Genomic DNA, 21215 nt, shown 5'->3' with positions numbered 1-21215 from the left:
ATTAGGCCCATTCCGAGAGGAGATGTATTGGTGTGCAGCATTTCAATAGTCTGCAGCTCTTTTTTTTTTTCTTTTTCTTTTTCTTTGTTTTTTTTTTTTTTTTTTTGTGCATTAAATATCACATGTTTGGCATTATTTGTAGAGGGCAAGTGTTGAAAAGTCCTGAAATGTGATTTCCAGACCGGGCAGCCCCTGTCCGAACCCTTAGGTGCAGGTGAGCGGAAGAGGCTTCCCTCCTTTATGAGACGTATTTGAGTGCAGGTGGAGAAGTGACCAATCAGAGGGCAAGAAGAGCTTCTACCTGAACAGGTATCACCCGTCTGAGGCTCTTTAAAGCTGGTGTCTACATGCAGTCTATCGGACCTATCTCACCTGACAACCCCTCTGAATACTGAAAAACGGGATAAAACACCGGTTATGGAGGCTAGAAGTGTTCTGGTTTTGTGTTTCGCCTGCCTCGGCGTGTTTACCAGCGCGCGTGGCGATAAAAAGGACATTTACGCCAAAGTCGTGGATTTGGTGGCTCCAGGTGAAGAGTTTCTCACAGAAGATGCGCTTCTCTCGATGTTTGAACGGCTGGAGAACCGTGTGCAGTGCTCCGGTGTGTCGTGTGGAAAGGTAGGATATATTTGCGGACTTTTGGAGAGGTCGAGGTCCAGCGAAGGCTCGTGCGCTACAGCTGAGGGAACCAATCTCACTGTTTTATGGGCTAAAGCTTAAGGATATGCGACTGTAGTCTCTTATATAGGCTACAATGCAAGTTACTAACAGTTAGGAGGGAATAAATCGTACCTAAGAAGAGACATAAAGAATCACTGCCGTTTGATGCAGCTCATGAACAGATTGAACGTGTGTTGTAACCGGTCACGAAGTCTTTTAAGCTTTGCGCAATTTTAATCACCTTTAATCTCAGTTTGACCTTCATTTCAAGTAGTCCCGAGCTGTGACTAATGACTTTTTCCAGTATAAATCACTTGAGTTCGTTTAGCACTCTTTTGGGGCATGTTGTCACAATGCGGACCTGTGGCATCTATCTGTATTTAAATTTGATGAGAAAGTTCCCAGCTAACAGAACTAGGCCTATGTCCTAAGAATCTTTCGCTAACTCTGGAAAAGCTGTTTTCATCCGTTTAAAAAATAATAATAATAATTTAAATGTTGCAAAAACGTTTTTTGTTGGTTATACAAGCGTTAAGGGAACATTCCATTTCATCATTTTACAAACATTATGGAACGCTACTTTTAAATGTTCTCTGAATGTTCTAAAACAAGTAGACATTTAAAAAAAGAAGAAGATTGAAAAAAAAAAAAAGTAATGTTAATAAAAGAAGGTGTTCGTAACTTTCAGCGGACCAGGCCAGATTGTTAGCCAAAGCTCTAAACATTCCTTGTTTGGTCATTTAATATCTTAAAATGGTAAACAGTTATATAATGCAAAACTATTCATATAACAACAAGAACAAAAAATGCATAAATCTTTACTTCACCTTAACAGTTATGAAAAAACTGGTTTCGCTCACCTTCATCTGAGTTTAGTAAAATTAGTTATGTTAAAAACAGATGAAAAACAGTCAATATATTCCATTTAGGTTTTATTGTATTCACAAAACACGTGACACTCTTTCTGCACTATAATGTAGACCTGTGTTATGAAATATATTATCTAATTAATATATATTATATATAATATATTATCTAATATAATATACTATATATATACTATATCTTATTAATATATATATATATATATATGAAATATTAATTATATATTATATTATCAACATCATATATATATATATGTATATATAATATTATTATTATTATTAAAATCATTAGAAATTATAGAAATTATTAACAATAAACTCGTGGTTTTCTGGAAATGAATGAGTTTTGCTAAAAAATAATAATAATATATATATATAGAGAGAGAGAGAGATACATAAGGTTGTTTATTTAATCGGTGAGCAAATAGGCCTGCATGTTTTTCACCACAGATATAAGGTTTTGGCAGGAACTGGTCAAGTTTTGGATGGCTGCATTGGTACATTGAACTTTGTATTACTTAGTTTGAACATTATTTTATGTAGACTGGAGTTTCATATTCATCCATAAAAGTGTTTTGAAAAAAAATTTTAAACAGTATTTTAACTATATTGTTTGTCATTATGTTGCATGTTTTGATTGCATGCATGTTGCATGATAAATATTAACTCTTTTATATAAGTGTACATTTTTTAGGTTTGGTAGCAGCGACAAATTTCCACAAAAAGGCTAAATGGAATATTATTTTCAAGTATTCAATTATGACTTATAAGATCATCTTCAAAATAAATCTTCATCTCAAATAAATCTCTGTGTTGTTTAAGGCAAGACACTACAGGTGAATAAGGTCATATATTGTCATTAATATATATAAGCACTAGTAGATTAATATTAGAACAACAGTTTTTTTATTACAAGATTTAATTTGCATAAACAGGGGATTTTGGATTTCTGTCTTCACTCAATAAATCAGAAAATAGTGTCAACAACCAGAAAAAAAAGAGGAGAATTTTTTCATTCCTATATACATTTTGACCATATTTTTTAGAAATATGTAAAATGTGACCGTTAAAAAAAAAATATATATATATATATATATATATATATATATCAGGCAAATGATATACAAACAAACTCATCTGTAAAAACTTTCAGAATATGCATAGGAATGAAACTATAAACCTAGAAACAATAGTAAATTTGTACACTTGTCAGTCAGAAATTGCTGGTAAATTTTGAAATTAATGCAAAGGAATAGCAATTTACACATTGAATTAAACACAAAATTTTGAAGTAGAAAGACTGAAATTTACAATCCAACAATCTTTCATTTAAAACTTTCAAAAATCTTTTGTTACAGTTTAAGTGTTGCTGAAGTGGAGATGTCTGGCTCAGTGCAAGAGAAAAAACAAGTCTTATAGCTTTTAAAAATATGCATTGTAATTGAAACCTATACAAATGTATAAAATGTAATATAATAAACACTTAAATTTCTATTTTTAATGTTTTTTTTTTTTTCCAGCAAGTCTGAAAGAAGACATGTTATACAAGTAAAATAGTCCAAAACTGGCCAATGGAGGAAAAAACAATGGCTTTGCCTGAAGACTTTAATACAAAAGAGTTGCATTAAAATACAACATTTCTATAGTCTCTCATTTAATAACTTCCTTCATTTCATCACTGAGCACTCTGTCTTTCTCTCTTCTGTATATAGTGTCTTTCAGTGGATCATCTCTCGCAGCTGTTGAGTAACTACAGCAGCTCACAGGGGCTTCAGATGGAGGATTTCTTCACCGTGGCTCCTGCGTGCTGTTTGTTCCTCAGTGCTCCGCTGGAGACCTGCAGGGCTGTACAGGGGGGCCGCTGGGATGTAGAGACCGATAACTTCATTGAAATGATCTACGGCCACCACCATGACCATAACAACACCACCGATCATCCTCCTCATGGAGACATCACTGAAAATGAGGGTTTGGAGAAGATGTTTCACGATCTGGAGAAATACTATCAGCCTGACACACATGAGGTCAGCACAACTTACTTATTAGACCTGAAGATACATTTTTATTTTCTTATCCCCTCCCATTGTGTTGGGGTTAATTTGACCTACACCTGATTTTCAAGCTGATTGAAATATTGGTTAAACTATTTATTTCATCTTGAAATTTGGTGACTTATTTCTCATTTAGGGTCATGAATGTGCATGCAGTGTTTCAACATTTTGAAAAACACTAAAAATATGAAATAGATGAGAACTTATGAAATTTAGAGCTTTACTCAAAACTGAGATCCAAGGAAAATTCTGAAGTTTTAGTTGAGTTTCACAGTCAAAATATGTTAAAGTTTTAGTAATATGTTGTGGGGTTTTTTTTGTTTTGTTTTTATATATATATATATAGATTGTATTACTTTTTATTTCAGTTTACTTCAGCTTAAAGTAAATTAGAAATTATGCCTTTATTGGCAACTTGTTTTTTATATATATATTTTCTTTATTTTTTGTCTTGTTTTGTTTCAAGTAATAAATTGTTTTTGTGTATTGTTTTAGTATTAGTTAATGATATCAAAACAGAAAAATAAAAAAACAGAAAAGCTTTGTCACTTGTCAGAGACTAAAATATGAAATGTATAATGTATCAAATTTAAGACTTTACTCAAAACTGAGATCATATTTTATTTTTTTTATTTCAAGCAATGGAAATTTTATTTTTTTATTACTTTTTGGTATTAGTTAATGATAACAATGCTTTGAAAAACACTGAAGACACTAAAAAACAGAAAGCTTTATTGTAGCTTGTCAAATACTAAAATAAGAAATACATGAGAATTAATTCAATTTAAGCTTCAAAGAAATTTTAATCAAAATTGAGACAAAAATGTGTCTGTGCAGCTCATTTTGAACATAAAAATATTTTAACGTTTTAGTAAGTTTGTGTTTAGATAATTTTCATTAGTTTTTTTTTAATAGATCCATATAGATATTAATTTTATCATCCCAACTTCATGTAAAAGAAAATGAGCAATGTTGCATTTATTGAAAACGAACAGTTTTTTTAAATATATTTTCTTTTTTCTTTTTCTTTTCATTTATTTTCTTTTTTCAAATAATGAAAATGATATTTTTATTACTTTTGTAGTATTAGTTAATGATACCAACACTGAAGACTCTAAAAAACAGAAAACTTATATTGTAGCTTGTCAAATACTAAAACAAGAAAGAATGCATTGAAACTCAAATTAACCCCTAACTATACAACACTATAGAAATAACAATAAAAGTAGGGACACATATTTTATATTTTTAGTCTCTGACAAGCTACAATAGAGATTTTCTGTTTTTATAAAAAATCTCTTTATAAAAACATTTTGGGGGACAAATTTATGGATCAATTTGACCCCAAACAAAAAAAATTATTGTACCCAGTTTTTGAACTCAGCAGGAGAGTTAGTTATTTCTATGTTGTTTAGTGAATGTTCACAGTTATTTGTAAAGTAAAATCATGTAAAGGCTAATTGCTACTTGACTTTTGCCTTTGAGAATGACAGCAAGCCTCTCAAGATGCAATGCACACTGACACATGATAGACGTTTGACGCTGACGGCCACATCTGTTTTTTTAGCCCTGTCTCACTATGAAGGACATCCTGGAAGAGAGCACCCACCAGCACGGCGATCACACGCACACAGAGCTGGACTCCGTGATGGGAAACATCCTCTATCACGCTCTGCGTGGAGACTGCATGAAAGCACATGGCCTTCCTGAGCAGCATTACTTCCTGGATTACATCTTCAACCATTTTAGCTCTAATAATCTCATGCTTCATGGTATGTCTGATAATCCTACAACAGAATACATGTTTTGAGCAACATATATCCATAACATTTCCCCAGGTTCGGTGTTGTTATCATTTACAAAAACTAAAACTATTAAAAATATTTTTGTTAAAAAAAGTCAAATATAAATATTAGCTGAAAAAGTATTATACTATTATCGTTTTATATATATATTTCAAAGTAGTTTTTATTTTTTATATTTTCAGTTTTCTTTTTAATATTAGTTGAAGGGTTTCTCCACTCCAAAATGAATTTTTTGTCATTAATCACTTACCTCCATGTAGCTCCAAACCCGTAAAGCTTTGTTCGTCTTCGAAACACAATTTAAGATATTTTGGATTAAAACCGGGAGGCTTGTGACTGTCCCATTGACTGCCAAACACTTAACACTGTCAAGACCCAGAAAAGTATGAAAGACATTGTCAAAATAGTCCATCTGCCATCAGTGGTTCAATATGAACTTTACTTTTTGTACACAAAGAAAATAATACGGTAATGCAGATGAGAGAAATTATTGAATAAAGTAATTATTTTTATTTTCTTTGCAGTGGACTACTGTCAGAAAGCGAACGCACATCTGTATACTGTATCTAGTGTAGACAAGATAGCAGCAGTGATTGTCATTTCTATATAATTTTGACTCAACGCAACATTCAGCGTGATCAAGCCATTAAAGCCAGTGGGCGGGGCCTATGGTGAGACGATGACTATTCGTCGTTTCTCTGGAGGTGGTCATATGCAAACGACTGCGCCCGGGTGACGTCACCTGACAGCTCAGATCCAAACAAGCCGTTTTCTAAGGGTTATTTTGTAAATGCTTTTTTATTGATGATGAGAACATTTGAAGTTATGAAACATCAAGGGAAATTTGGTTTCTCATGTCATTAATGTTCTGCACCTGTATAATATTTGCTTTAATCCTGAAACGTTGTGATCATGTTTTTTGTTTTATAATATTATTATTCTCAGATTTTGAAGGGCTTCTGAAGGCTTTAAACTTGGGTGGAGGGGAACATGACCATGACCACGACCATGAGGACCATGGCCATGATGCTAAAAACCAGCACAGCAGAAGCAGTCACAGTCATGTAGATGCTCATCGTACCAACAGCAGCTGGGACATGGTAATCCTGCCATTCTGAATTATTACTTTTTATTTTATTTTTCAGCCTAACTACTTTAACCTAAAATATTTTCTTGAAGTCCCCTTGAGAATTTAAGTTAATATATTTAATCTAGTGCTGTCAAATGATTAATCGTGATTAATTGCATCCAAAATAAAAGTTTTTGTTTACATAATATATGTATCTGTACTGTGTATATTTATGTATCTATAAATACACACACATACACTATATATTTTGAAAATATTTACGTTTATGCGTTTATATATCCATATTATATTTTATATCATATCTAAATATATATATAATATATAAAAATAAGATATTTTTCTTAAATATACACATTTGTATTTATATATACATAATAAATATACACAGTATACACACATATATTATGTAAACAAAATTTATTAATCATTTGACAGCACTAATTTAATCACTTAATTTATAATCATTAATAATTGAACAACACATTCACATTGTCACGAGTCCGGGCTGCGGTTCTTCCTTTCTCCACTAGAGGTCACCATCTCCCGTCCTCCCGGACTCATTCCCCTAACTCCACACACCTGCCGCATATCACACACACCTGTCACAAATTACACTCCCAGCTGTTCCCCATTGTCATGGACTATTTATACACCACACTCCCGCTGCTCTGTCTGGGTTAATTAATTGTAATTTATTGTACTAGTCGTTGTCACTGTGGAAACTCTGGGGATACATGCACTGTGTTGCTGTTAATGTATCCCATTCCTAATCTGTTTTGTTTTGCCTTGTTGGCCTTTTTGTTTCGTTATTAAGAGAACCTTACCTGCATTTGGACCCAGACACTCTCTAAGTGTCCCGTGACACACATGTTCAGAGTTCTCTAATGTCAGTCAATGGTCACATGACATGCAGGTAAACCATATATATATATATATATATATATATATATATATATATATATTAGAGTGTTTTATTTTTTTACTTTTATGAAGTAAAATTAATTAACTTTTCATCAACTCCAGTGTAGGAAGTAAGAAATCCCGCAGTAATCAATCATTCAATAATTAAAAAAGCTAAAAACTGTTATACTGCAATATACATTTACATTTATTCATTTAGCTGACGCTTTTATCCAAAGCGACTTACAATTGCTATATATGTCAGAGGTCACACGCCTCTGGAGCAACTAGGGGTTAAGTGTCTTGCTCAGGGACACATTGGTGTCTCACAGTGGATTCGAACCCGGGTCTCTCACACCAAAGGCATGTGTCTTATCCACTGCGCCATCACCACCCCCTATAATATTATTTAATATTAATAATAATATTATTAATAAATGTATATTATTGAAATGCAGGTAAAGACATACAATATTTATAATTTAAATATTTTTTGTAAGTTTTAATTGCCTTTTTCAAAATTATTATTTTATTTGTATATTATTTTTTGCAGTTAAATTGATCACCTTTTCATTAACTCACAAACCCGAATTTGGGGTCTCCTTCAAAATACAGCACATTTAAAAATACAGAAAAATATTATTAATTTGTTATTAATATTAAAAATATTGATTAGTTGTAGTAGTGGAATGCAAGTTAATTATTTATTATTATTATCACAGACAATTATTTATTTATTAAATCTTTTTTTCAGAATTATTTTATCATTAGTTTTTGCAATTTAAATTATTAACTTTTCATCAGCTCCCAGGTCGTGGTAATTCATTTAAACATTAATCTCACACCATTGTTCATCATAAAAAGAGTCATAAATTAACTTTGATTTCATGCAGTGGGGTTTTCTAAAACTTTATTTCCCAGAATGCATTACCTGTGTTGAATTTCCTTGAATTGTAATTCACTTTCTGTCATTCAAATTTCAATTCCAGATTCTGTGCTCCACTAAACCTTACATCAGCATAGAAACATCTCTTTCCCTGTACATTCTTTAGTTTTATGGGGCATCATGGGAAATCCACAGAAATCCAATCATTTGGCCGTGGCACTTGACGAAGAGAGCAATCATGTGGCTGCGTGAGAAATGATTACTAGGCCTGTAACATGAAGTGTCAGCGGCGGCTGCTCATGTTTATTTCTCTTGATGGATGTTGTGACATAAACATTTCATCTGTCTTCAGTCATAATCACAGCCAAATTAAGAGTACATGTGCTGACGAACGTCCAGCTCGTTTTTAATCATGATGAATATTTCCAGTTTCTCTAAGCTCACACACCATCTAAATAAGACCTGTCGTCTGACATGCGTGGAATTAATAATTCAGCAAACAGTAAATACGAGTGTTTCACGCGTGATTATCAGAGCAGCGGCGCCGCTGTGGTGTGAAATGAAATATTCATGCGGAAATATATTTTTTGCATTCGTACATTTGCATGTCTCAGTGTGGATTCTGTTGCACTCGCAGGCCTGTTTCAGCGCTGAAGACCTGTTGAGGATTCACCAGCTGAACTCTTCATCGATGACCAGAGATCAGTTCACACAGATCAGCCCTGCTCTGATTCAGCAGATCCTCAGCGGAGGCTGTTCTGAGATCAGTCCCGCTCCCGTCACCCCAGATTCACTCAGCACTGCCGAGAGTGAGTCACCTGTTCATATGCTGTAAATCACTTTCACTGATATATGAGGATATAATAAATAAGATCATTGTTTCATATCATTATATGATTATATGATATAATATATAACTGATTCAGTGTTAACTTTGTCCCTTAAATAAATATAAAAAAAAAGCTTGCATAATGAATATAACTGGCTTTTCCATGAAACATGGCTAATAAACATGATTGGCTGAATCTCATGAAAAATATCTGGGTATATCATATCTCACCCAAAAAATCAAAAGAAAACATTATCTTCTGCTTAAAGACCATCAGATCTATTTGAAATATTTTTTTACAGTATGACATTGTTTTGTTTAATATTTAAATATCATAACATAGGTGTTATAAAATACAGAAAATATAAAATAATGTTAATAATACAAATATTATTGATAATAATTATTCATATGTTATAAAATTGTAAGTGCATCAGTTTTATGTGCAATACTATTATAGTTATTATATTATACTATCATTATTAATATTTTGAATTATTTTTGCTGTAATAATTTCTAATTTTATAAAAAATGTATATATATATTTTTTAGTGCTGTCAATCGATTAAAAAATTTACTAATTAATCGCACATTTTTCTAAAAATTAATCGTGATTAATCCCACCTAACATTGTTTTTAAATGTATTTTTATATTGCAATAATCTCACATTCAATCTTCAAATGTACAAACAACATAAAGACAGTATATTTTTAATATTTCTTTAATGGCATCTTTTTTTATGATTGAAGGCCAGCATCACTGATATCAATACTACTGATGTCTCTATAAAATTGTTTTTCCCCTTAATATTTAACCATTGACTGTAGCCATTCAGCATTACAGTATAAATGAGAGCTATCAATTTTAACATTTATTAGACTTAACTTCTAATTTAAGTGAACTTAAAACAATCTTCACATGAACCCATTATAATAAATGACATGTTTAGCTACTTGTGCCCTTCAGCAGAAATATACAGAAAATGAATAGTTACCAAACACTAAATTCTAAATGAAATATAGGTGAACCCCTTAAAGCTATAAAAGTTATTGATTGCCTCTTTTTTCTTTTGTTGTTGGATTAATAGACATCACAGCAGCTGGTTATTAGCTTATGCGCCTGTTGTTGCTTTAAAAGCTGCTGCTGCTGAACGTGACACGGATCTGACTCGTATCTTATTTTCTCACAAATCTCTCTGAGCGGCCGAGATGAACCGGGTGTTTTAGATGAGGGAGACAGTGCTGGGGTGCCTCAGAACAGTTTTTAAAACCATTTCAGAGACATGTTCTTAAATGTGACGCAGATATAACACATTGCATGCACGCACACCATAATCGAACAAGGGCAAAATAGTAGTTTCAACAAGATGTTTCTTGGCTGACGTGGTAAACACAGATCTATTTCGAAACTATATTTAACTTTCTTCTGGAGATTAGTTATGTGGGTAGTAAATGTCAAGGAACTATCAAGCCAGATGCCAAGATATTTATATGAAGATTCTACCTCAATTATTGCACCATCCGGAGTTATAATGTCTTTATTATTTTGTTGTTTTTTTCCCAAACCACATTACTTTTGTTTTTGTGCTATTTAAAACTAGATTCAAGTCATTAAAAGCCTCTTGAATTTTATTAAAACTATCCTGTGCTTGTTTTAAAACTTCATCATATGATGATCCCACAACATAAAGAACAATATCATCTGCATATACATTTACATTTATTCATTTAGCTGACGCTTTTATCCAAAGCGACTTACAATTGCTATATATGTCAGAAGTCGCACGCCTCTGGAGCAACTAGGGGTTGAGTGTCTTGCTCAGGGACACATTGGAGTCTCACAGTGGATTCGAACCCGGGTCTCTCACACCAAAGGCATGTGTCTTATCCACTGCGCCACCAAACCTATATTCATATAGGTGAATATAGGTTTTCTGACTACAGATAACCTGAGAAATATTATTAATGTAGATTGAAAACAGGGTTGATGCTAACACAGAGCCCTGAGGGACCCCTTTATTAATAGTTAATGGTACGGATAATTGTTGGTCAATCTTTACATATTGGGATCTATTAAATAATTAGAAAACCAGGGTAGAGTTGAATTAGACACACCAATACTAGGTAATCTGGATAACAAAATAGAATGATCAACTGTATTGAAAGCTTTAGCAAGGTCAATAAATATAGCTGAACAAAGTTGTTGTGTTTCTAATGCATTATAGATATCATTCATAACTTTTACAACTAAATGAAGAACGAAAACAAGATTGAACTTTAGATAAGATGCTATTTGTATTAAGGAACCCTATCAATTGCCTATTGATTAATTTTTCCAACACAGGGCAAAACTGAAATTGGACTATGAATTTGGATCCATTTTATCACCACTCTTATAGACAGGAGATACAATGGCTACTTTCCAAATTTTAGGTACTTCAGCTGTAGTTATAGATAGATTAAAAATATATGTTACGGGTTCAGATATAATTGATGCACCTACTTTGAAAAAGAAAGGATCTGAGGCATCTAGACCAGCAGGTTTTTTTGAGATAAGTTTACGTAATTCATGCCAGACCAGTGATTTGTTAACTAATTGTAAAGAACAACTAAAAGGTAAAATAGATTGAATGTTTCTTATATGCCTCATTTTATTGATATACTGTCTAGGAACATAATTTTCAAATAAATTACTTGCTCTAATAAAATATTTATTTAAAAGATCTGCTATTTTTGCCTTATCTGTAACAAGAATATCTTCATTCTTAAGTGAAACAGGTCCTTGTGGTAACAGATGTTTTTTAGTTCTTTAACCATACTCCAATAAGTTATTGAATTCGTAGAACAATTTGAAAATTGCTTTTTATATTACTCAGATTTTGCTTTTCTAATAGCTTGAGTACATCTATTTCGATGTTGTCTAAAGGCAATCCATTCGGTCTCAGATTTTGAATACTGTGCTTTACACCAAAATATATATTTTTTGATGTAGTAAAGTAACTAGATTCCGGTTTATCCGTGGGCTAGAACGATTTTTAAGTCCAACATTTTTTAAAGGAGCATGTTTATTAATAATAATACTTAGAGATTGAGAAAAATAGGACCATGCTTCTTCAACAGCTGGAATTAAATTAACTTTATGTAAATTCGCAGCAGCTAGATCATGTAAGAAGTCTTGCTCATTAAAATTAATAAAGAAAATCCAATCGCATGCGTTAACGTGCAAATTTTGACGCCACTAATATTTTTATATAATTTTTATATTATTTAATAAAAAGTTAAAAATACTAATTGTATTGCTAAAATGTTGTAAAAGTCACTTTTTTTGGATTATGAATTGTATTTATTGTAAATATCTACACTGTAATTTAAAAGACATGCATATTTTTACTGTTTGCACCAAAGAAAGAGACAAAACCGTTTTCTCGTACCAAACCTGATTCTGTTTGTCTCACCCATTATAAAGCTCAGTGTGAATGAGTCCTTGAGGAGAAGAGAATAAAACCAGCACAATGATGTCCTTCATTCAGCTGGAAGAATGTGTTCTTGTGTGTGTACCGGCGCTGAATGAGCTCTTTGTGTGCAGGATATGGATACGCCACGCTGGCCAACCTCATCATCTGTCTGATGGCTATGTTTGGGATCGTGGTGCTGCTGTTCTCTGCGTGTACGCAAGTGTTCGAGCTCTGCATCCAGTTCTGCATCAGTCTAGCTGTGGGATCGCTGACGGGCGACGCTCTGCTGCATCTGCTGCCCGTGGTGAGCAAACACCCGCATTCAGACCATTGCTCGCTCTCTGCATCTCATTGTATTCATAAAATGGTGATTTGTCTATAAAGCAGCTGCTATTGTTATAAACCAGCTGAGAAAATGTCCTAAAACTAAGTTAAAACCATGTAAACAGAAGAAAAAGGAAGAGATGGGCCTCTGAATGGAAGAAATCACTCAACCTTTTCTTTTGAATGTGTATTCATTTTACCAGCAAACTTTAGGTTTTGAAAGGTTTTTTGTTTTAAAGAAATTAATACTTTTATTCAGCAAGGATGCTTTAATTAGATCAAAAGTGATAGTAAAGACATTTATAATGTTACAAAGGATTAGTATCGTTTATCAAAGAATCCTGAAAAATAAAAATCAGTTTCAGTTTCCAGAAAAATATGAAGCAGCACAACTGTTTTCAACATTGATAATAATCAGAAATGTTTCTTCAGCACATTAGAATGATTTATGAAGGATCATGTGTCACTGAAGACAGAAATAAATTACATTTTGCAATATATTCACATACAACCCCAATTCCAGAGAAGTTGCAACATTTTGTAAAATGCAATAAAATCCAGAATCTGTGATTTTGTTAATTCTCTGTAACTTTTATTTAATTGACAAAAGTACAAAGAAAAGATTTCCAAAGTTTTCACTGACCAACGTAAATGTATTTTGTAAATATGAACTATTTTTTTTTTTTAATGGCTGCAACACACACCAAAAATGTTGGGACAGAGGCACGTTTAACATTGTCACATCAACTTTCCTTTTAATTACAATGTTTCATTGTTTGGGAATGGAGGATACTAATTGTTCAAGTTTTACAAGCAAAATGTTTGTCCAATCTCGTTTGAAATAAGGCATCAGATTCTCAGCAGTCTGTGCTTGTTGTTGTCTGATTCTCCTTTTCATGACTGGTCATACATTTTCAATAGGAGTCAGATCTGGACCGCAGGTATAGACTAGTCTAGCACAATCACTGCACGCTGTTGTAGCACATGCAGAATGAGAGCTGGCGTTGTCTTAATCTAATAACCATGGACTTCCCATGAAAGACATCATCTTGATGGCAGTATATGTCTCTGTACAATCTCAACATATGCCTCCATGTCAATAATGCCAGTCACCCATGCTGTTTCCCTGCATACCATGACAGACATTTGCTTTTGCTTCTGCCGCTGGTGAAAGTCTGGATGGTCCCTTTGGTCTTTGGGACTGAGAACTCAACATCATTTTTCTCAGAAGTAAGCTGAAATGTGGACTCATCTGAGTACAGCACACCATTTCACTGTGTTTTCACTATCTGAGATGAGCTCTGGCCCAGAGAACCCGGCGAGATCGCTACATAGAATCGATGTATAGCTTTCTCCTAGAGTAACAGATATTCAAGTTGCATTTCTTGATGCAGCAGCAGACTGTTTTAAATGACAGTGGTTTTCCAAAGTACTCCTGAGCCCATGTGGCTATATTTAACACCGCAGCATGACGGTTTCTTATGCAATGCCATCTGAGGGCTCAAAAGTTAAGCACATTCACATTCAGGTTTAACACTTCTCTCATGAAATTTGGCACAAAGTGATGAGCTATGATCCAGCTTTGCTTGTAAAGTCTGAGATGCTCCTTTTTTACCCAACCATGATACCCTCACCTATTATCAATTCACCTGCTTACTGAGAACTGTTTCAAAACAGTTTAACGTGAACATTTTCTCTTTTATTTTCCCTCTGTCCCAACTTTTTTGGAGTGTGTTGCAGCCATCAAAGTAAAAAAAAAAAGTCATATTTACAAAACACATTTATGTTGGTCAGTGAAAACTTTGGATTTATTTTTTTCTTTGTACTTTTGTAAATTAAATAAAAGTTAAAGAGAATTAACAAATTACAGATTCTTGATTTTATTGCATTTTTAAAAAGCGTCCCAACTTCTCTGGAATCGGGGTTGTAGAAAACAGATATTTTAAATTGCAATATTTTTTCTCAATATTGCTGTATTTTTGATCAAATAAATGCAGCCTTGATAAGCACGAGATTTCTTTCCCAAACATGAAAAAACTTACCCACCCCAAAGTTTTTGTCACTGAAGCATCTTGACAATCTTTTAGTCTTTCCCCAAAGCTGTATTTGCATGATTGGAGGCGGCTGATAACTTTACTATTTAAACAACTTTATTTGCCTGCCTAACTGGTTCTGTTCACGCATTTGCATCTTCAATCCCTGTTGCTGTGTAGAATCATTTAGTGTTCTGATGCAGACTAAAAATTATTAATTATAATAAATAATAAACATTTATAATATTTTATGTGGTGGATTTATATGCATAAGTGTTATTTTAGTATCATTGAGATGCTATTATTGTTTTAGTAGTGTGTGTGTGTGTGTGTGTGTGTGTGTGTAAACAATTTTATAAATGTCTATGATTTTTTTTATATTTTTCTATTCTATTTCAGTTTTTTAGTACATAAAATTAAACTAATGAGAAAAGTTTCCTTGGGAACTGGCTGAGATCAAATTAGTCTGTTTGTTTTTTTTTGTGTTTTTTTTACTTTTAGTTAAGCTTTATTTAATTTTTTCAAGCAATGATATCAGTTCCTTATTTGCCAAATTGTGAGATGCACTGCCAAAACGCAGGTTAATCTTTAACTTTGCATAGCTCTAAAAGGGCAAAGGAGAATATATTTTATATTTCATATTGCTGACATGTTGAATTTTGCATGCAGTTGTTTTAGTTTTAGCGTTCATCTCACCCTCATCATCCTTCTAGATTAGCCTCTGATTACTCTTCGGCTGGGCATCTTCTCAAAACTCACCGAGAGCTCAGTTGTCTGGTTTAACGGGGCAGAATGGGTCTCGGTGGCAGGCCTGGCACCCGTTATTTCCCCCGAGCGCTGACATCGCCCACGTTCCCTCATCAGTTTAGATCCGTGTCAACATAACTGCAGCCCTGTCACACCATGTCATCGCCCTGAGTGGAAAATAACCGGATTGCTGAGAGAAACAGAGCTCGCTTATTGAGTGCAGACAGGAATTACTGTACAGCGCTGCTGGGAAATCAAAGCACGATCGGTGTTAATGTCATTTCATCTCTGTGCAGTTCTTAGGTCTCCACGTTCACGAAGCAGGACACGACCATGCCGAGGAAAACTTGGACTATGTGTACAAACTGGTGGTGCTTATTGCGGGCATCTATTTCTTCTACCTGATGGAAAGCATCTTCTCCATCATTACTCGCAGAGGACATCACCATAATCATGATGAAGTGAGTCTTTCGTGTCGTTCGAGAGGTCTGAGTCGGTTATAAATCCACTCCCAAACCACTAACATGATGCTGTGTTCACAGGAGGAGTCTGACGTTCATCACTGTGATCATGGCAAAGTCCTGCAGATGTTCCAGCGAGAGAAACAGAACAAGCACTCCAACTCACAGGCTGATCTGGTGAGAAAATCACACAGAAATCCAATTTAAAATGCTGAGGAAAGCAGAAGCAGAAAGAGTCTTATTTAGAATAAACCAAAACTATTCAGAAGCAGTGTGTGTGTGTGTACCTCGCTGGGGTATATTTGTAGCAATAGCCAAAAATATGGGTCAGAATCATCCATTTTTCTTTTAAGCCAAAAATCATTAGGATATTAAGTAAAGATCATGTTCCATGAAGATATTTTGTAAATTTCCTACCAGAAATATATCAAAGCATAATTTTTTAGTAATGTGCATTGCTAAGAACTTCATTTGGACAACTTTAAAGGCAATTTTCTCAATATTTAGATTTTTTTGCTCCCTCAGATCGTAGATTTTCAAATAGTTGTATCTCAGCTAAATATTGTCCGATGCTAACAAACCATACATCAATGGAAAGATTATTTTTTCATCTTAAAAAAATATTGACACTTATGACTGGTTTTGTCATCCAGGGTCACACAACTCAAAATGTTTAACTCAAGTTTTAGTCATTTTGTTTTATTTTTATTCTGTTTTCATTTTAACTTGAGCTAAATTTAATTCTGTTCCATTTAATGTGTTTTTGTCTTTTTTAAATTTAATTATTTCAGTTTTAGCTCTTTTAGTATTTCAAGTTAAATTAGAAATGTTGAGAAAAGCTGTTTTCGTAATTAATTTCGGTTAACAATGTATTGAAATAAGTATTGAAATGTATTTATTTATTCATTTTTGGCTTTGGTTTAATTTCATTTGCAAATACAGTAATAACCCTGTTCAGGCATTTGAAGCTAGTAACAAAATGTAACACTTAAATGCTCTTATAATGTGAGTTTTTTTAAGTATTAAATTTAGAGTGCATTCACAGATAAATTTGATTGAATATTTTCTGAACATTTGTATTTGTGATGTCTTGCATTGTTTATTTATTAGTAATATATATTGAATTAAATAATAATAATAATTGTTGTTTTTAGCTGGGAAAATATTCCCTGAATATCTGTAGTTATCTAGTGAGTTTGTTGGTTGTAAGTATGTCTATTAGTAAATATTATTAGTTTATGAATATTTAATTCATTAATAATGTATTATTGTTATTATTATTATCATAAATAATAATAATAATAATAATAATAGTAATAATGTTGTTGGTGTTGTAGGTGCATGGCGAAAATAATGAGAATTCCTTCCTGGCACCTGTTGGCCCCAAAAGAGGTGATAATACAGTACTTTGAGCTAATGATATATGACTAACACAGACAATGACACACATCTAAGGGAGTAAAATGAGCTATTTGGTGCAAATGACAATTAGGTTAATAATATCCCATCATGCCACTAGTAAAAGGTGTAATTTTCTTCTTTCCTCCCTCAGAGCAGCGTTTTCTTCCCTATATGATCACCATTGGAGACGGCATCCATAACTTTGCAGACGGTCTGGCGATCGGCGCGGCATTCTCCATCTCGTGGCAGTCCGGTCTGGCCACTTCTCTGGCTGTGCTCTGCCATGAGCTGCCGCATGAGTTAGGTGAGCATCATTGTGCTTGTACAACATTAATATAGACAAATACTCACACACAGACACATACATAAACTACAACACTAGTGAGCTGCCTTGCTGTCTACTGCACTTATAGAGAGCCTCATAGTGGAAATAAGCAGTATGAAGAACATTACACTTTTCAAGTTAATGCATCCTTCCCGATTGAAAGTATTAGTTTCCTTAAATCTATATCTATATGTAAATAACTCAGTGAATGATGTCTGTTGACTCATTTGAGTGTTAAACTGAGTTCTCTCAACAAGTGCTGACTAGCTGTTAGTCACTGCTGAAGGACTTTGTGAAAACACCTGAGCAGTGGTTTCTATAAAAAGTCTCATTCACGCTTCCTGATGTGAGTCATGAATGTCCCAGATAAACACAGATTAGATACTGAATAGTTCATAACCACACCCTTCCAGATTATAATTTCCTCACGCTTTCTGCGCACTAAATTTGCCCTCATGAGCAAAGAACGAAGGGACTGAAAAATTCTGTATTGTGCTTCTTTCTTACAAAGAAAAGTTACATGCATCTCTGCGCTAGTGACGTTTTCATTTTCAGCCATATTTATGCTGAATTCAAACAGGGTTATTATAAAACTAAAACCATAAAAAAAGCATTGATTGAAATCAAATAAACATTACCTGCAATAAAATACTATTTTTCAATAAGTTGCAAATGCAATATTTCTCATTTTAATGTAGTTTAAGTTGAAGTACTAAAACTAACTAAAGAAGGAGGCAAAAATGGCAAAACAACTAAATCACTAAAATTATAAAAATATTAGGAAAATATTAGCAATTGTTCTTTCATAGCTCAGGAGGCTTCACAAAAACTGTTAAGAGTCACATTTCACTCCAAAATTCAAAATTAAAATGTAAATATAAATTAGAAAATTATATATTTTTGAAATCCCACGGCGCACTGAAATATAGGGGGAAAAGATAGAAAGGAATTTTTTTCAATATCGGCAGAGTTGGTATTGTGGCTTTATCAGACACTTGCACTTAACATTTTATGAAAATCAATCAAATGGAGTCAACAATGATTTTGGCCAGCGAATGATGAAGACAGAGTATTGCGTCTGTCATTAGAATGAGGCATTAGGTGCAACGCATTACGCTTTCATCGACTTACAGGTTATAATGTTTAGTGTAGCTATATGGGTGCTTAGTTTTGCTTGTTGTTTAATACACCAGCGTCTCATGATATAAATGATGAAGTGCTATATACACAGGATATTTAAAATGTACAAAAGTATATTGGCTACAACTAGACGGCAAATGCTTAGACACTTCTCCGCTCTTCAAACACACAAAAAACATTAGCCTTTACATACATAGTGTTTTAGTAAAGTAAACGCTGTACTTATTCAAACATCAGTTATTTATTTACCCTTGCATTGCGAACAAGCGGAGATCTGGCTGTGTGTGACACTTCAATCTGGAGCCGGGGTGAAGTTACGAGCTTTCGCTGGCAGTTTGAGGATCCATTGGTGTTACGAGGTTTTACTGACATGCTTTTCCTTGGTTAAACATTTGTAAAACGCTAAGGAAGACCAATAGCACTGATTTCAAATAATAATGATGAAATATAATAGAGATAATTTTCCGCGGCACACCTGACTGGGCTAGGGTATGGCAACTGCCATACTCTGCTGCCATATGGAAACACTGTCCAAAAATAGAAAATATGTATGTTCTCACCACAGGTAACGTTTGGAGCCTAAAAGCTCTTCATCAGATAATAAACACATTCATAGCTCAAGCCTTATATAAAGCACCAACCTAAATCACATGATCACTCACATGACCCTCAAAAAAAAACATTTCATTACAATGCGAAACAGAAGAAAAATACTGGGATATTATTATAAAAAGATAAGCTTTTTATGATGATTTATAAGGTTTTCTAAACGGCAGAAAACGACAGAATGGCATTATTGTCAGGAAACTTCAGCAAAAGTCTCCATTTAACAAAATTGCTGTTTCTGAGAAATAATTGAAACTTTAGATATTTCAATTGTGATTCATATATATATACATGTATGTGTGTGTATATATACATATGTGTGTGTGTTTAGTCAAATATTTTCAATCATTTTTATGTCTCAGGTGATTTTGCGGTCCTGCTACACTGCGGTTTGTCAGTCAAGTGGGTTCTGCTGCTGAACGTGGGCAGCTCTCTCACCTCCTTCGTCGGTCTGTACATCGCGCTGTCCGTCTCCACAGAATCGCTTGCTAAGGAGTGGATTTCGGCTGTCACCGCCGGCCTCTTTCTGTATGTTGGTCTGGTAGACATGGTACGTTACGGTCTGTTTAGGTTAAAATGTTATTTCACATAACTGCGGTATTAAGCAGTGAACAGTTTTCTCTTTCAAATTTCTCAGCTTATTCATCAGCAGTGTTTGCTGTCGAATCTTTCAGCACTATGTGTTTTGACTCTATACTTAAGTTAAATTACTCTTTTTCCTCTGTTTTTCTCATCTAGCTCCCCACACTGGTTCACGTGGACAGTAAAAGACCCTGGCTGATATTTCTACTGCAGAATCTGGGACTTTTGAGTGGTTGGGGCATTTTGCTGCTCTTGTCCTTGTATGAAGACCAAATAGGGATCTAAATAGGGAGCATTTATTTTTATTTGTGCCTTGTTCCGGTACATCTGTCTGCATAACTTCTGGAACATAAGAAATGTGCAATCAGTGCAGCCCTATGCATTTTCATATGGAACACCTTTACTTTTTTAAAATTACACTTGGATGGAAACGCCTGCGGTTTAGAAATCAACTTTGTGCACCTTAAAACAAAGAAAACTTTTGCACTTTTTCCAGATTCATTCTCTCTCATTCATCTGTATGAAACAAGAATTTTTTTCACTCCAATTGAGCTGTAAGGCTTTGTACTGTATTTTAAAGGTTGTAGTTTTATTAGTAAATACAAGTAGGACATTTCTCTACTGTATTTGTGAAATTATATATTTTTTAAAGATCCAAAAAATATTTTAATCATATTAATATATGATCTATTACACTTGAGATGAGCTAATGATGAAATTCTGCTTTTTCACAAGAAGTTTTGCTTTTGGCTGAACTGTCCCTTTAAGTAATTCTAATGTTTTATTGAAGTTAATTAAATCTAATCAAATAGTTGTCTCCCAGAAGTCATTCACTTCTAGATATCACATATACAATGTTCACAGTGTATAGAATCACAATCTCTGTGATTTCATAAACATTATTCAAGTCATGAGGAGTCTACTCAGCATTATGAGTGTGTGTGTGAGTGTGCGAGTGTGTGTGTGTGTGTGTGGGGGGGGGGGTATATGAGCTAATGATGTCCTCAGGTCAAACTCTAAACACCAGGTTCATAAG

The 21215-nt window shown here is 33.7% G+C and overlaps 1 protein-coding gene across 1 annotated transcript; it reads left to right on the top strand.

Annotated features, from left to right (window-relative positions):
- Window positions 1-233: 233 nt before the first annotated feature.
- On the top strand, window positions 234-20985 carry LOC306885152 (zinc transporter ZIP4-like). The gene is made up of 12 exons (XM_079441508.1): window positions 234-618; window positions 3257-3568; window positions 5163-5367; window positions 6346-6500; window positions 8914-9085; window positions 12692-12864; window positions 15961-16125; window positions 16207-16302; window positions 17463-17517; window positions 17678-17830; window positions 19960-20147; window positions 20336-20985. The coding sequence occupies exons 1-12, from the start codon at window positions 418-420 to the stop codon at window positions 20462-20464; spliced, it is 2004 nt and encodes a 667-aa protein (XP_079297634.1). The 5' UTR covers window positions 234-417; the 3' UTR covers window positions 20465-20985.
- The last annotated feature ends 230 nt before the right edge of the window (window positions 20986-21215 follow it).

Source organism: Barbus barbus (genome assembly GCF_936440315.1).
Source record: "Barbus barbus genome assembly, chromosome: 19".
Classification (NCBI taxonomy): Eukaryota; Metazoa; Chordata; class Actinopteri; order Cypriniformes; family Cyprinidae; genus Barbus; species Barbus barbus.
Note: the sequence above shows the minus strand (reverse complement) of the source record. Positions and strands in the feature narration are given on the sequence as shown.

Coding starts and splice junctions, on each gene's coding strand:
- LOC306885152 (XM_079441508.1), top strand. CDS start 418: ATGGAGGCTAGAAGTGTTCTGGTTTTGTGTTTCGCCTGCCTCGGCGTG. Junction 3,569..5,162: donor ATCAGCCTGACACACATGAG/GTCAGCACAACT, acceptor CTGTTTTTTTAG/CCCTGTCTCACTATGAAGGA. Junction 6,501..8,913: donor CCAACAGCAGCTGGGACATG/GTAATCCTGCCA, acceptor TTGCACTCGCAG/GCCTGTTTCAGCGCTGAAGA.